Raw genomic sequence first — 15,488 nt, 5'->3', positions numbered from 1 at the left:
GCGATAATAAATTTAATCTTTTATTATCTTCCACCAAGTCTCTCCTTTTAGCCGATGTGCTTGAACCTTGTAGCACTTGACCTTGTCACGGGGTTATTATTGTATAATATTCGAGGTACTTTATCCTTAGTTGCTGCAACAGGCGCGCCACTCCGTTCTCGACTGTTTTGATTGTAGACCCGTCATTAATCACCGCCAATTCTTGCATGATTGATACGTTTTAGATTCGATTAAATTTTACACGCGAGCACTCTTCATTTCTCTTAATTTAGCTAATTGAATCTTTCAGCTGTTCACATAAGCGTACATACATTAATAGACGAGAGCGTAATTACACGTCTAGCCATTAGCCACTATCGTCTTAACTTTTATTTTAGGGTTTCCATTAGGATGCGGACTTTCATTCGATTATTTAAGAAAAACGTGAAAGACTATACCGATGGTACCATTGAATTTTCCTTAACACGGATACCAAAAAATCCCGAAAAAATTGCCATAATAATGCGAAAATGTACGTTAGCAATTTTTTTACGATGATGTACGACTATAACACGCTGCAGGTTCTGCAGCGTATAAAACCCTGTTAGAATCTCTTGGATATATTCGATGGCGAATCCAAGGGAAAAATTTTGCTCCCCCGGTGTTACTCACGGCTTCCTAGCTCCCCGCAGCATCCTGGACAGGCTCTCCCCCGTCAATTGGTACCTGGGTCACGTACCTCTTCGTATTGACAGCCAGCCAGCCAGCCAGCCTGCCTGCCTGCCTTCCTGCAGCCTCATGCTGGCGCGTTTCGCCCTCTGTACCCTGCCTGACATCCCCTGGCCTTACGGGGTATTGCAAACGCCCAGTTGCTGGGAAAATGGTAAAAATGTTGAAAATGTAGGAAACTGTGGCTGGTTAGGAAAATTCGAACAGTGTATTTGAAAAAATTCAATCATTTGGGAAAATGCTGTCCGTACAAGCTTATTGTTAGCAGCATTCGGAAGATCCGGTTAAATTGTGCTCGGTTGGTTGGAAAATCTGAGGAATCGGAGATATTTCCAGAAGGAATATGAGATATTGTTGAAATGTATTCGCAGGTGACTTGTGTCACGTTTTCGAACGAATGCTTATGTTGAGTCATATTTATAGTGGCATGCGTCAGCGGGTTTTCGAATATAAGGGTCGTTTTTTCAATTCCCCATCACTTTTGTACCTTTAGTTTCTCAGTTTCGCTCCAACTTTCAAGACCGGTTTTCAAAAAGCGGTCTTCAAGATAACCCCTCCGGTTCTGTGGCGTAACTTAAATCTTGAAAAAATTTAAATTATGAATATGTATTAATTTTTTTTCCAAATAATTGTCCCAGTAACAAATCAGCTTTTCGATAAAAAAAAATCAATTTAACGCCTTTTCAACATTTATAGGTCGTGGTTTTCAACCGACCGCAGTTTCCATTCGTCAGTGCCAAGCTTCAAGTCGATCATTTTATGTCTGGCTGTTGCACGAATGATACGGCGTACCGGGATTCACGCGAAAAAATTCCCCCAGGCTTGAAAATATCTCTCGGTTGATAGCACCGTGTGACAACAGATTGGGGAGAGGTTGACGGGATCTTTGCACGTGTAAGAATGTGTAAATCGATGATCCGCGATACACTTCTATAAATCGGCGAGTAATCGCGGTTCGGATTCACTGCCGTGTTCGGTTTACGCGACCTTGAGATGACCAGAAGATCACAGCAGCCCCATCGGCTCCTCGTACACGCGTTTCACCCCTCAGGGGTCGTGATGAGGATGACCTTCCCGGGCGAACGACCGCGACGTAGAGGGCCGTCGGTCGGAGGCTGTAAATTGCAAGTCACCATATCCAGGCATGCAATGCCGCCTGTTCGAGGGTTGGGACGGAACCGGAAGTCAACTGCTGGGACGTTATTTACTTATTTGTCTTCCTCGCGTTCCCCTGTACGCATAGCCGAAGGACCTCGTAGAGCAGAGCTCGACGACTTAGCCATTAAGCCGGGTCGTCGGCTCGACTTATACTGTATATAGGTGTGCAAAATCCGGGCGTTACATCCCTCGATAATGTCCCAACATATCACGTCCTATACCGATTTATTGTTATGTCTAACCAGGATTTTTCGCTTCTAATTTTTCCAGGGATATTCCAAGTTCACTGCAGTGATGTCCTAGCGATGAACCTGCAGGTCCAGACGGCGAGTCAACGTGCGAGGTGCTCCCCGCAGGAGACCGTCAAGGTAAGACTCACACGCCGTAGATCGTATGGTTTAACCAAATTCTACCATAGCTTATTCCTTGGACTTCCATTAGTTGTATGGTATTGAAAGAACCGGAACACCCTTATTGTTTTTATCACCAATTCCATTAAACGTGTATCATGAACGTGAGATTTTTTAGGTTTACAGGATTATCAGTTTCTCAACGTATTCACTAACAATTTCAACACCATTATTGCATGTACACAATGCTTAAATCGCTATGTATACTTTTACACGTGGTACACGCGAAATCAATATTGGAGTATAAATTCAACGCCACTTCAACTTTCATTTCGATACGAAGGAATGAGAAAATTTTTACTGTGAAAAGTAAGCATGGTGTCCAGTGGTCCTGGAAATGTCCTTGAATTTTTCTCGTCCTCCAAAAGTCCTGGAAACTATCCTTGAATTTATCTCGTATCCTGGAAATATTATATATAAATATCCTTGAACAACCTGAAAATTTCTTGAAAATTTCCTGGGAGTTTCCTTGAATTTGTTACAGATTTTTTACGAAACACTATGTAAATTTTCATTCGTCATGATTATAAAAGATTTGACGATACGGTGAAACATTATACAAATAACGAAGCAACATGTTTAAAGTATTTTGAAGATTATTTATTGACAACGGAAAAAAAATGATCGGTCTTGAAAAAGATCGACCAACTGATTATATACGAGCTATAAATTGCAGGGTATGAAAATTCTTGGTTTTCAAACTTGACGTATTTCAAGTTACATGAAAATTATCTGCGAATCCTGTAGCACCTCGACGTCGACGGTGACGATGCTGAAGTCGCAAGTTGTGGACTTTTGTATAAGAAAAAGGCAGCTCACGCCGCGGGGAAAAGTTTTAGCGAAGCGTCGGGTCGTGCGCCCTGAATATATTCCTCGCGTTAACCGAAAACAGTTGCGGTTGCGGGTTAACGCGGCCCGTGGCTCGAAAATGCGGGTTTAGCTCGCGGGGGCGGCTGCAGAGAGGTGAGAGATTTTTGTCGGGGGTGGGGCGGGGAGGGGAGACGAAGCAGAGCAGAGGAGAGCGGAAGAGGGTGCGGAGGACCACGCCCCGGCCATGAGGATGAGATGATACGCGCCCCCGCCTCCATCCCTCGAGATTCCCCGGTTTGCCACCCCGCGCGAGCCATCCCCGAGTCGGATAATTAAGGGTACAACAGGAGACTGCTGCCGCCGGGTTCTTCCGTGAAACAGGGGAAACTCGGAAACTAAATGTTAAATTGGCTTACGCCAGCTTACGGGCACAATGCCTGCCCTGGCAAATTTCCCTATTATTTCAGACATTATCTAAACGTTTCTCATCTTCTCTTCCGGATGCCCGGAGGTACGTCGCGCCACCCTCTCGATTCGCGTCGGGATCGGGTTCTCCGGTATAACAAAACACCGAATATAACACTCGAGTCGATTTTCTTCTCCCGGTTGACTGTGTGCGACTACATATATTTACCTACCTAGCTTCGTATCATTGTCCCGTACTCCGCACCCTTCGCAAATATGACACCACACTTTCGATGGGGTAGACATGTGCTCATTGTGTAGACGTATACTTGGATACTCGCTATGTATTGTACCAGGTACGGAGACGCGCTCAACTCGATTTCGAGAGAATGAATTCGGCGGTACGGGGTGTTCTAAAAAATTAACACCGACGGGAACACAACTCGACGTGACGAAAAGCTTGTTGAGTAAATATGTAGGTGTGTATATTACGGTTGGATCTCGCAGGAACGCATTATACGTGAATGTACTGCCGTGCCAAAGAACCACGAAGACTTGCGAAAAATGACAGAAACGATATTCAACTAATTATTCAACGTCACGTATGATTCTTTGGTACTCGTTAAAGCAACGAAATCAACTTTATTCCAGGTATTAAACATGCCACTTTTGATATAAATTTGAAACACTAACGCAGATTTAGACATACTTTCTACTTATTCCATGAGAATAAGTAAGTTATTCGAAATTTCTTTGAAATCTAATGAAATCTGTACCACAATTGCAACACATTATCTCACATGGCTGAAGGTCGTTGTAAATCCAATCCTACGATGAGATATGAATTATAATCAAACTCAGGTTCCAGCAACGTCTGATTCCAATGCATTTATTTGACTAGTATCATGTAGATGTACCTCGGAGTGCGGAGGGTAAAACCTTGTACAAGGTATCGCGAAGGCCGGTTGATGGTGGCAGCTGTCTTTACACGCGGATATCACGTAGGCTGGTTTATCTCTAGACTCGTCATCTCGAGTTTCGCTGACGAGAGCACAGCCGCCATGTATCCAAGCCGTTTACGCTGTGCAGGATGACGTTCCTTGATTTCAGCCGAGGTCCTCACCGACTTTCTCCGATAATCGTTTTCGGTTCGTGACGGATTTCACCCGGCTGACTCTTTCCACCACCCGGCTGTAAATTACCGGTAATATTAATCTTCGATTAAACCTTATCGCAGTTCGAGTCCTCGGGCAGGCAGGCAGCTGGAAAATTCGTTGGTGCGAAAAAGTGCCTTATCTCGGCTTCGACCGACGCCTCGCTGCGTCGCGACGCCTCGTGGAGCGCGTGAAAATGAGAATGGGGGAGACGGAGACGGTCCGGGTACAATATGCCGTTGCGACGTCGTCCCGACCCTCCCCAGCCATTCCATTTCCCGTCGTTCCGGACCGTTCTCAAACGGCGGAGGGAGAGACGCCGAAATGCCGGGCCAATTTCCAGAGCCGATAGCCTATCGATATCAAATGTTAGAATTCTTAATCAACGCTTTTCGGATATACGCGGAATTCTCTGCAGTTCCCGGAACAGCGAGATTCGAATGTGAAACGTCCCCAGCAGCCACTTTAAGCGCGCTTTTCTCGGCTCCAAATGTTTCCCTCTTCTTTTTCTTACTTTAACCGTTTTTTCCCCGTATTTTTCGGCCGTTCCTTCTCCTTCTTTCTGGGGTGAAACGCTGGGGTAGCCGATATTTGTCGTCTCCGAAAAGCGTTGGAGTAAACTTGATCTCTCTCGACCTAAATATCACTCGAAATCCGAAACGACGGACCATGCTATGCGGCTCGGAACAAAAGTTGAACAAGATTGAATTATTCAACGCGTGGGGGGTGCATCTATGCCCGGCTCATCCCTGATATCCTTTTTCCGCGAACGACGACCTGCCCCTTGGATGATCCCTGATGTGATGCTGCGCTGCATCCTGGTTCTGCAAACTTGTCCGTTGGTGGTCAGACAACCAACCCACGTTTCTTGTATGTTGACAATCTTTTCGGTCAAGCTGCGATTTTCCTTCAATGGCATTCGATGAATATGTGGCGAAAAAAATGAAAGTAAATATATGGCAAGAGAGAAGGAACGTAGAAAGAGAAACTTTAAACGAGTCCTGTTAAGGGGATTCTATGCTTCGGAGAACTATCAAAATGAATGTAATATCCGTTTGTGCTCATTTTTGGTATGAATAAAATATCCGGCTTTTATTCTCAAGGTGTAACTATTGTTCACGGTGAAATTCATCTAGAATGAATTACTCCGAAAATTCCTCTGCATAACAGTGTTTCATTCTACAAATTCGGTCGATTCAGGACTACAAGAAAACGGTTAAAAGAAACCAGAGTAATTACTAAAAACTTGAATTACCGCTGATAACCTGATAAGTTTCTTCAATAGTTATTCAATCTGGAATCAGGTTCAATTCATGCTCTTGTCACGCAAAAAAAGTCTTCATAATACATATGACAATAGATTATCCGTCTCGTCCTCGATCACAATTTTTTTATTTGTTCGTCCAGTTCATGTTCGCATAAAAACGACGGTGCATATTCCGTCGATCAAATCGTCACACCATCTGGCGTCCCTCCATTCGCCATCCAAATATTACTCAGTCCTCGGCACGTCATTTGACTGACGCAGCTTAATATTTTGCCCTCGTGGCCGAAAGGGTTAATAATTATTCGACACAGTTCGGTGAGCTGCGCGGCAAAGTTTAGATACGAATGTACGAATTAGGGGATGAGTTGTCTATACCGCGTGCAGAGTGTTATACTCGGATAATCAAGATCTCCTGGATAAGCCATTGCAAGGGAAAATCTGATGGTCGAATAATTCTTGGTACATATCGGAAAGATATTTGAAGAAAGAAGTGATAAATCATTTCCAAAGATTCTCCCGGTAAAGTTCAATTGAAAATTGTCTACAAAATTTTTATTTTCTTTAACGGGTTTAATTTATTAATGAAATGTTGTCCAATTCATGCCTTAAATATGATGTTGTGCGTTACATTAACAAATGAAGGAAACCCGCAGATCGTTGAATCTTTCAAGGCCTTAATATACCTGTCAAAAGTACGTTAATTGTAGGTATGTTAAAGTTTATGAATTTCTGTCAAATCGTTCCTCGTCATCATTTTACACAATAAATTCTTATCATCCCTTACAGACTGTAATTTACACCAAGTGGATGTAACCGTGTAGCTGAAAATTGTTCGCGTTTACCAATTCTGAAACGATATAATCGCGGGAAAAGTACAGTATTCCGCATACGTTTTCGGATATCATGTCACTAATGCAGCCCGCGAAATAGCAAGTCTAGTATATTGACAAGCGCGTTGACTCTATAAGTTGTTCGGAGGAGCGCCGAGTCGTTTACCGCGGCAGTAGTGCACGCACGGTGTTAGTCAGACACGCGCCAAGTGGGCTAATCCAATCGGTTCCGCACGGCGCGAATTCGGCGGATAGGTGAATTTAATTCGGTTCCTGGAGCTTCCCGGAGGTTCATTGCGGCAGCCCGAGTGGCCGGATGGCCGGGTAGTTGGGTACATTAGACGGCGAGCTTGCAGGGAGGCGTCGCGCAGTAGTCAGAGCCGTGTTGGGCCCGACCAACCCGCAGGGACGCCGACGCCGCGCACCACTCGCTACAGCTGCTGTCACATAAATATCCCCAAACCCTCGGATTCTGGAGTCTCCCTGCAGCCCCTCGCTGGTAAAGTTGTACAAACTCAGCTATCGATTCTCAACTCTTATATTGCCTACCAAAGCTGGTCCCTCGAAGACGCTCCGATTCGAAAAGCTCAAAATCGCGGCCCGAACTTTACTGGGTTTTCAAATTCCCTGATATGCTTTAATCTTGTGAGAAAAAAAGTTGCTGCATTCGCCGTTGTTAATATCGAAACTTGACTTTTCGCTGTACAACAGGCTTGATGAGGTCTATAAAAGAGGATCCTCTCCGATCATTTGTCGATGCTGGTTTCGAAGCTTGTATTATATAACGAGAAAAGAAGTGAACAAGTTTTCACGATTTCGGTTAGTCAAAATTTTTTACTTACAGCACCGATTGAATTTTGAGAAAGATCGGTCAAAATATGCTCGAGTTATTTCCAAAAGCGAAAGTTTTGTCGTGCAAGATTTTGAATTTCCACAAGTCACAGAAATTTAACAGTGATTCGAGTTGAGTTTTTCCTGCCACATTCTTTTTCTTCTTCTTCGTTTTCTCCTAAACTCGCGAGAACGAATCCGCTCAAGATTGACGTTGTGCACTTCGGGAATTAGCAGCAAAGCGCAAGGGGAGACGGACAAGTTTCTTAATTGGCTGAAAGTAACGGGTCCGCTTTACGCGCGAGTCATGCCGAAGGATCGTCAGGTGGTCGTGGCTCTCGCTATAATCGAGGTCTCTCGCCTTTCCTGCACCCTCTCGGAGGGGTGGGTGGCGAGGGTCAGACTTGCGAGTCCCGACGGAGAAAATTTTCACAATTCTGAATCTCTCCGAGACTCGCCTGAGAGCCCGGAATGCCAGAGAAGGGTCAGGACACAGCAGCGTCACTTTTCGTTCGTTGAACCTTCTTGCAGACTGACTCTCTGCACCACGTGTAACGTCGCAACTCAAAGAAGAATAATAAGTCCTTTGTTCGAGAAACTGTGAAATCTGTTGTTAAAAAATTTTTCCTTCTCTTGACGTTTTACTCTCTCACAGCATCGGGTAGAATAAAATTTTTATTAAACATTTTATAAACTTGTTTTCAGATCTGTAAGGAATTATCGCGTGTTCTGTTGTTTCAAACAATTTCTCATTTCAACCGATAATAAATAATTGAGTGTCCCTTAAAGCCATCCTTCACAATTTCATATCTCTTACAAATTGTTTTTCAGTTGAAATACTTCAGCCCTTACAGACAAATGTATTGTTGTAAGTGATGAAAAAATTTCCAAAAATGTAAGCATGATAAAAAAAATTTCCTAATTTAACGTATATCGATACCCGCCCGTTTGTTTTTGCTTCTAGCCAGATGTAGGTATTCGAAAACGACTAATAGCTTCTTGCACCGTTCGGGGATGAAGCTCCCTCTCAAGATTGCGGAGAGTGAATAATTGCTGGTGATTAATTATCGATGGCGCAGCTTGTACAGACTAGGTAAAAAGCTTGGAACGATAATTGCACGATATACTATTATCGAATAATAATACGTATTATTCAATTACGCGAGGAGTTTGAAACTGTTCAAATTACCGTGGTAAAAGTTCGCAATTCTTCAGGGCATTTATTTGCCCTTTACGAGGTGCGCTGGTATTTCTTAAATTAAACCAATCGTTACTTCTATTCGTAAGAAAATTCGGTCAAGATAGAAATTGTGTTTTGAAAAAGGTTCATAACAATCGTTCGTGGATTTAGATAGAAATTCGAACTACGGTTGAAAAGAAGCCAATTTTAAGTTACACGGGTAAACCTAATGTAGCCGCGTGAAGACGTGTATTCCGCGAATGCAGTTATTGGGTTGATTTCATTTCAATGAACGTACCTGACAACGTTGTTTGCGCAAAGAGTTGAAAGTCGATTCACAGTTTCGCGATATGCGCGGTGCTTCTATGAATTTCTACCCCCTGTTCCGGCCTAGACTGCGCGTATCTCTGGTCTCACGTACGTACCAACAGGTATGCCTCAGTTTCCTAACTGAGGAATGCGATGTTAATAGCCGAGAATGGCGGTTTGGATTTCTCCGGGCGTTTCTTTTCCCGCTAATTTCCATACCGAACGATTCAGGTTTGCTGGATTCGGTGCCGCCTTGACGACACTCCGACACGCAGCGAAGCGTGCGTCAAACGACTCGGTTTACCGCATCGTTAAACCTCTGCAAACGATATTCTTTAATCTCCCCCTATATCCACATAACAGAGAGTCGAGGCTGCAGGGAAACATTTTTTATATCAGAATAAAATTAACCTCTATCCCCGCAGGCTGCATTCAAGCTTATACAATACAGGGCGGATGGTTTATCGCCACCGACATTCGACCGGACAGGCCGATTCGTCTTTGCGAAAGACGTTTGATCAAAGCTTAGGTTAGGTCGAGTCGTCGGAGGGTCGTCTTCACCAGCAGCCCCATCCTGCGAATACCTAGTCGAGTGTCCTCGCGCCGCCGAGTGTCCTTCACCCTTAATGGAATTCATAACGAACGATAATATCACCGAGGGTCTCCTTCTCGCTTCTTTTTTTATTCAGCTTTCTTTCCGCTCTCGCCTCGCGCCCGGGAAACTTCATCTCGCGTGTATAATGCACGTCCTGTATCGCGTGTACGTCTGTGCACCTACAAACCCTGAAATTCAGCTCTCCGTTGCGTAGACCTTCTCCCCTGTACAACTCGGCGTTTATCGCCTGCAACGTGGCGCCGAATGGCGGAGGTCGATGCTGCAGGGTGTTGCTCCATGAGCAGCCAACGTGATGTTTGCCGCTACTGCGGACCCTACGAGGTACATTTAATTAGAATATAGTACGTACACCGGCGCCCGCCAACGTTCAACGGGGATATTTTGTCAGCCGCTTTCTCTCCCTTCCCCTCCTTTAAAACTCCGCCAGTTTTAGCACGCGATGAAAATTCACAAAATTATTATCCATTCATTCGTTAGTCAGACCAACGCATGTCACTCCATAGATGAGTATAAGACTGATCAAAGTAAATCGGTAATCAGAAACGATCAATTACAGTGCACAATTGAAAAGATTTTTTCTATTCTATTATATTTATATATTTCTAATTACGTTAGATTTAACTACCGTGATATTTTTACTGGGCTTGCGATAAATTTAAGCCGTTGCGAAATATCGAAGTCCGCGCGTTCCCCATTCCTCACACTTCGTAAAATCCGAGGTCCATTATTCGCATGGGCACCCGCTGCAGCGGTTCTGACTCGGCTAATTTAGAGAGCACTCTGCATACGCTGTAACGGGGATGGATAGACACGTAGGTACAGCTCGCAAAGCTATCGCTTTGGATGGACAAATTGTCTGTGCGTCTCACCTAATTTTCAACCGAAATCCGTGTTTGGCCGAGCATGGAGAGACAAGTTAGTTCTTTCGTATTACAGATACAGCGGGAATTCTGGTTGAAACTGATCTAGCCAAATTCGATCGTATATTTTTTTGACACGTTCGTTATCTTGATGGTAGAGAAACGCAACTCTTCTTCATCCCGTTAGTCATACTCGGCTGAACCAATCGAATCATTTATGATCAAATACCTTATATTACTATAATAGATGCCAGTCGCTAAATGTTTTTATATCAACAAACGCATATTTGTTTTGTTACGCATAAGATGGAAGAGGGAGCAAGGGATGAAGAAGATTTGGAAGGGATCTCCACACTGATGTTTGACAACTGAATAATTAGGGCTGCCAATCAACCTCTGAATTACTACCGAGGGTGCAGCGGTGTCAAACCCCACGAAATCCCACGAAATCCAATAGCATCTGTGTTTGGGAAACGCGGTTTAATACAGCCATTTTGCTGCGGAGAATCATTTTTACCGAACGAAACTTTTCACGACTGTAATGTCGATGCGCAAAATTTTAAAGAAGCAGTTTGTTGTCAACAAATGAGACTGCGAATTTTAATGCGTTATTTGCCGCATATCGTGGAGTTTATTTTTCAACCCCGACCGAATATCGCAGACTTTTACTTTTCAAGCGTCAAAAGTGAAACCGACGAGGCGCCGTCGCAGCCTGCCCGAACAATTTGGCTAATTGTAATTGCGCACAGCCGATGCCAAACTCGGCGTATTCCTGCCCCCATAATTCGAGAAGTACGTATAAATTTTCAGACCCGGTCGTTTACCCACGTGCGCGGAGGCCGCCCACGTGACGAATGCTGTGGCGACGAACGTACAACGACGTCGTTACGCCACCGTCCGCGTCGCGACGCCCACTCGGTATAGGTATAGGTATACAGCCGCGATACCGGCGCACCGTCATATATCTAATCACCGCGGTGTTTGGTGAAACATGTATAATTCAACCTGCACGCCGCACGGATAGGTATACAGATGTGGGCAAATTCTCGCATCGGCAAAAACTTGTCTGCGTGTTACAAAGGGGTTTAAAGTTACACCCTTGCAGACATCCCTTGGCTATCCTCGAATCGAACCGTTCAATCTGCAAGGGGCGGACAATTGTTCAAGTGTACGGTTCAAGAATTGTCTTTGTTTTGTTTTTGAACTGTATAAGAAAAGTTCAGGAATTTTTCATGGGTACTTGAAGAATCATTTCGACAAACTGTTCGCGGCGAATGAAAACCTTGTTACGATTTCCGTCGGGGTAAATTTCGTCGTTCTTGCTTCACTGCGTATATTTTATCTCACGTTTTGATTGATTGATTTATCGTTTCCGCATCCTCGGATAAACATGAAAAATTCTCAAAGCTCGCGTTCACCAAAAGCATATTATAACAGAATTTTCTTACCCTCTATTTCGTCGAGAGGACTCGCATTTTATTCACGAAGCCGGTGTATGTGCGCGAGGAACTGCAGGGGGTTGGAAAGGGCGGGCCAAGGTGCGCGTGACAGTCGGCAATAACGTTAAGAAAGAAGAAAGTGTCTCTGGAAGTCGCAGCGGTGAGCCTCTTCAGGGAGACCCATCACCGGAAACAAAAACTCTCGTATTTATAGGCTGTACCTCGCAATCGCGACACGTAGATACAGGTATATTCATGATGTAATCCCATAGCGATAGGGGGCGCAGATTGCGATACACGTTCCACCAGCACGCGTTATTCAGTTATTGTTATTTGTTGCTGTAATAAAATCGCGGGATTAACGGAACGTTTGAATTCCCATCCCCTTTTTCGCGGGTAATTAAAAGTGCCCGATTGTTAATCAGCGGTTCTCGGGTCGTTGGCATTTGCGTTGAAATTGGTAAAAGCCTCTCGACGTTCGAGACAATCCCTTAAAATTTAGAGCCTTGTCGCCCGCCTACCCCGATACATATATATATATATATATATATACCTACCTATTCTTAGGCAAGCTGAGGCACCTTTATCTGACTAGTAATAAATAAGGGTCTTGATCAGGCCTAGAGAACTCGCCCTTCCACCGCCGTTGCCCTGGCAATACTGCAACGCGATAACTTTTCCATCTCTTTCCTGGAACTCAGGTGCTCGGAGCGTTTTTTACTCTTGTATATTCGTCGCGCGCAATGTTTGTTCTTATCGTCGTGAAAGCTCGACTTCGGGACTGTGCTTTTTACTCCTGCTGCAGAAATAACTCGGGTGTATAATAAGAGAAGAGAAAGACCTCGACAATAAAACAAGTAAAATACGTGGAAGAGACGTTCGCTGTACACGCGTTATTATACGTTATAATTAGAAAAATTAACTCGTGTGATGTCGCGAACCGAGCGTGCAGGCCGTTTATTTTTCACAAAGGAGGAACTCCTTTTTGCCGACGTCACGTCGTCTCATCCCTTTTTATCCGGTATACGTCGAAAAGTACACCTGTGGCAAAGTGTGTATCGCACGTGATATGCGATATCGTATTTTTCTGCAGAAAGCATTATAATCACGCTACTGTGAGGAATAGGGAGAAAAAATAATTGAGAACCTTTGTCAATTAAACCTTGTTTCCCCCGATATACCGTAAAGTCTAAGTATAATACATGTATTTTATGTAAAAATGAATCTCAATTACTGTATACCACCGTGAAAGGTTCAATTTCGAAGAGCGTTGAAATTTGAAAATTTCTTTGCAAGAAACTTTTGAGCTGTTTAAGTTTTATATTGTACTGAAAAGTCAGTTTAATTTAATCACTTCAAGTTTTAATAGCGTTTAATCAAACAATTGAAAAAGCAATGAATAAAGAATAGTTTGCCTTATTTTCTCGGTATGAAATAATCAAAAAACGATTACAAGTTTTACAATATATCAAAGATCGGCGCCCCTTGTGTATTTTTATAATTTTTCCTTTTCCAACGTTTCGCCAGTGTTTTCCAAAGGCACGCAGGTATTAGAGTACGCGAAGCGCGCGACAGTGCGTTTATTGGACAAAACTTGAGCGTCGCGACGCCGCGCAAGCTCTGTGGGGCCACGTGGGAGTACTCACCCCCTGTATTATGCAGGGTGCGTCATTCGCGGCGACGAATTTACCGTGAAATCAGCACAGAAATCTGGAGATTTTCTTGTACCTGCGCTACTTCTGCAGCATCTTTTCCTGCCCTTATCTTTCCAGACAGAGTATAAAATTGCCTCGTATAAAAGTCTGCCTCGCTTTAATACGGGGTTCATTTCGCGTGATATATATGTTAACATCGCGCATATAAATGACGCGAATGAATAAATTTCGTGTACAATATTTATAGATAAATTAACTCATTACCATGATTAAACAGTTAGAATTATAATTTATTTACTCCCTGTTTCGATTTACGCATCCGCCATGGGGGATACAAAATGTGGGTTAGTGTATCCCAGTTTCGTTAACTTAACGAACTGGGCACCACGTGCTTTTCACGAGCCACAACCGCTTCCGTAAACAGAGGGTAGACACGTATATGGAACAACACGCGTGTTCTATTACGTCACGGTGACTTGCAGCCCCGTAAATTGGTCACAGCACATAGCTACCGCTTTATTAGCTTACCCCACTTTATCGTTTCTATGCCTGCATGGCACGCGTAAATTTTCATTCTGATTACTTAGATTTTGGATACAGATTTTTCAAATTATTAGGTATTACTCACTCCGAGTGTGTTCGTATATAAAGTCAGATCCGTGATCAAATTATCAGAATCAGAAATTCTGAGATATTTATAGTTCCTGTTCTGATCATAGACGTGGTAGTCAAATTTAATTTCGTGATTTAGATTATTAAATTCACAGTGATTCAGTTTTGCAACTGATCAATTGATGGATGTGAAAGTGAATAATTAATAGGTCGTAAGATATCAGCGATTCTGTGTGAATTTACTAGAACTGAGAATATCGACGGTTGTAAATGCGAAAATCGTAAAATTGGAATCGATCAATTCGTTTCGGTTAATCGAACATTTTCTTGATGTAGAGTTTAATGTGATTTTCAAATTCTCCAGTATTTACCGCCTTCTGCGTTGTTTTTTTTTTTTTTTTGTCATAATCCGTCACACGGAAGATTGCATATTCTAAGGTAGTTCTGAAATTCATTTCAAATAATTCCCATTTGACGTGTAAAAATTTACAACACAATTCCAACTCGCTTTCGAGCTAAGGTTGCATCTATGCAGGTAGCCGAGGTGGTTGTCCAGTAGTTGAAGTTCCCACCGTAAAGCCGGGACAATAGAATTGCAGCGGCGGGATTCGAATTAATGGCAAATCCATAGTCACCCTTTGCGCTGCTGGGTTCTCCGAGTCACCGAGGCGCCGAGTTCGTTCCTACGCCAGTGGCAGCGCGCTCTGCCTTTTTACCTTCTGTACAGTGGTTCCATCTTTGAACGAAAGCCGGAAATACGTTCGGGGTGGTTCAGCGCTTTCACAAGGGTGACAGGGCGCTGTCTTACCGACAGGAATAGGGGGTGGGTTCCATCAATTTACGAATGATTTAGCAATTAACTACCAACGTCGCACCGTTGCGCGATACTTATTGAAATATTTATCAGCACCCCTTTTTCAATGAATATATTAAAACGCGAATCCTCACCCTCTCGGAGGATCGACCTCAGACTGGGAAGAGGATGTAAATAAAGGTGTTAAAGTTTTTTCTCGTCTCTCGGCTAGACACGGTTTTTTACTTTCAACTCATTAGACCACATTATGGTACCGCAAATAAAAAGAAATTTATCCAACCAGTTTAAAAGTGCAACTTGTTGTTTTTTTTTTTTTTTTTTTCTGTTTTGCACAAGTTTATCCAATACCGCGCTTTATTACCGCAGCAGCCGTGACTTTCTCGTTTTATTAGTTTCTCGAGAGCGTGCAGTTGTGTATGTGTTGTGTGTA

General features: G+C 43.5%; 1 protein-coding gene across 1 annotated transcript in view; it reads left to right on the top strand.

Annotated features, from left to right (window-relative positions):
* LOC124178186 (protein sickie) overlaps nucleotides 1-15,488 on the top strand; it is a 176,616-nt gene that overhangs the window by 9,349 nt on the left and 151,779 nt on the right. The window contains exon 2 of the mRNA XM_046561407.1: nucleotides 2,137-2,234. Coding sequence (XP_046417363.1) covers nucleotides 2,172-2,234 — 63 coding nt within the window. The 5' untranslated portion in view covers nucleotides 2,137-2,171. The remainder of the gene's footprint in view (nucleotides 1-2,136; nucleotides 2,235-15,488) is intronic.

This window comes from Neodiprion fabricii, chromosome 3, assembly GCF_021155785.1.
Source record: "Neodiprion fabricii isolate iyNeoFabr1 chromosome 3, iyNeoFabr1.1, whole genome shotgun sequence".
NCBI classification, from domain to species: Eukaryota; Metazoa; Arthropoda; class Insecta; order Hymenoptera; family Diprionidae; genus Neodiprion; species Neodiprion fabricii.
Note: the sequence above shows the minus strand (reverse complement) of the source record. Positions and strands in the feature narration are given on the sequence as shown.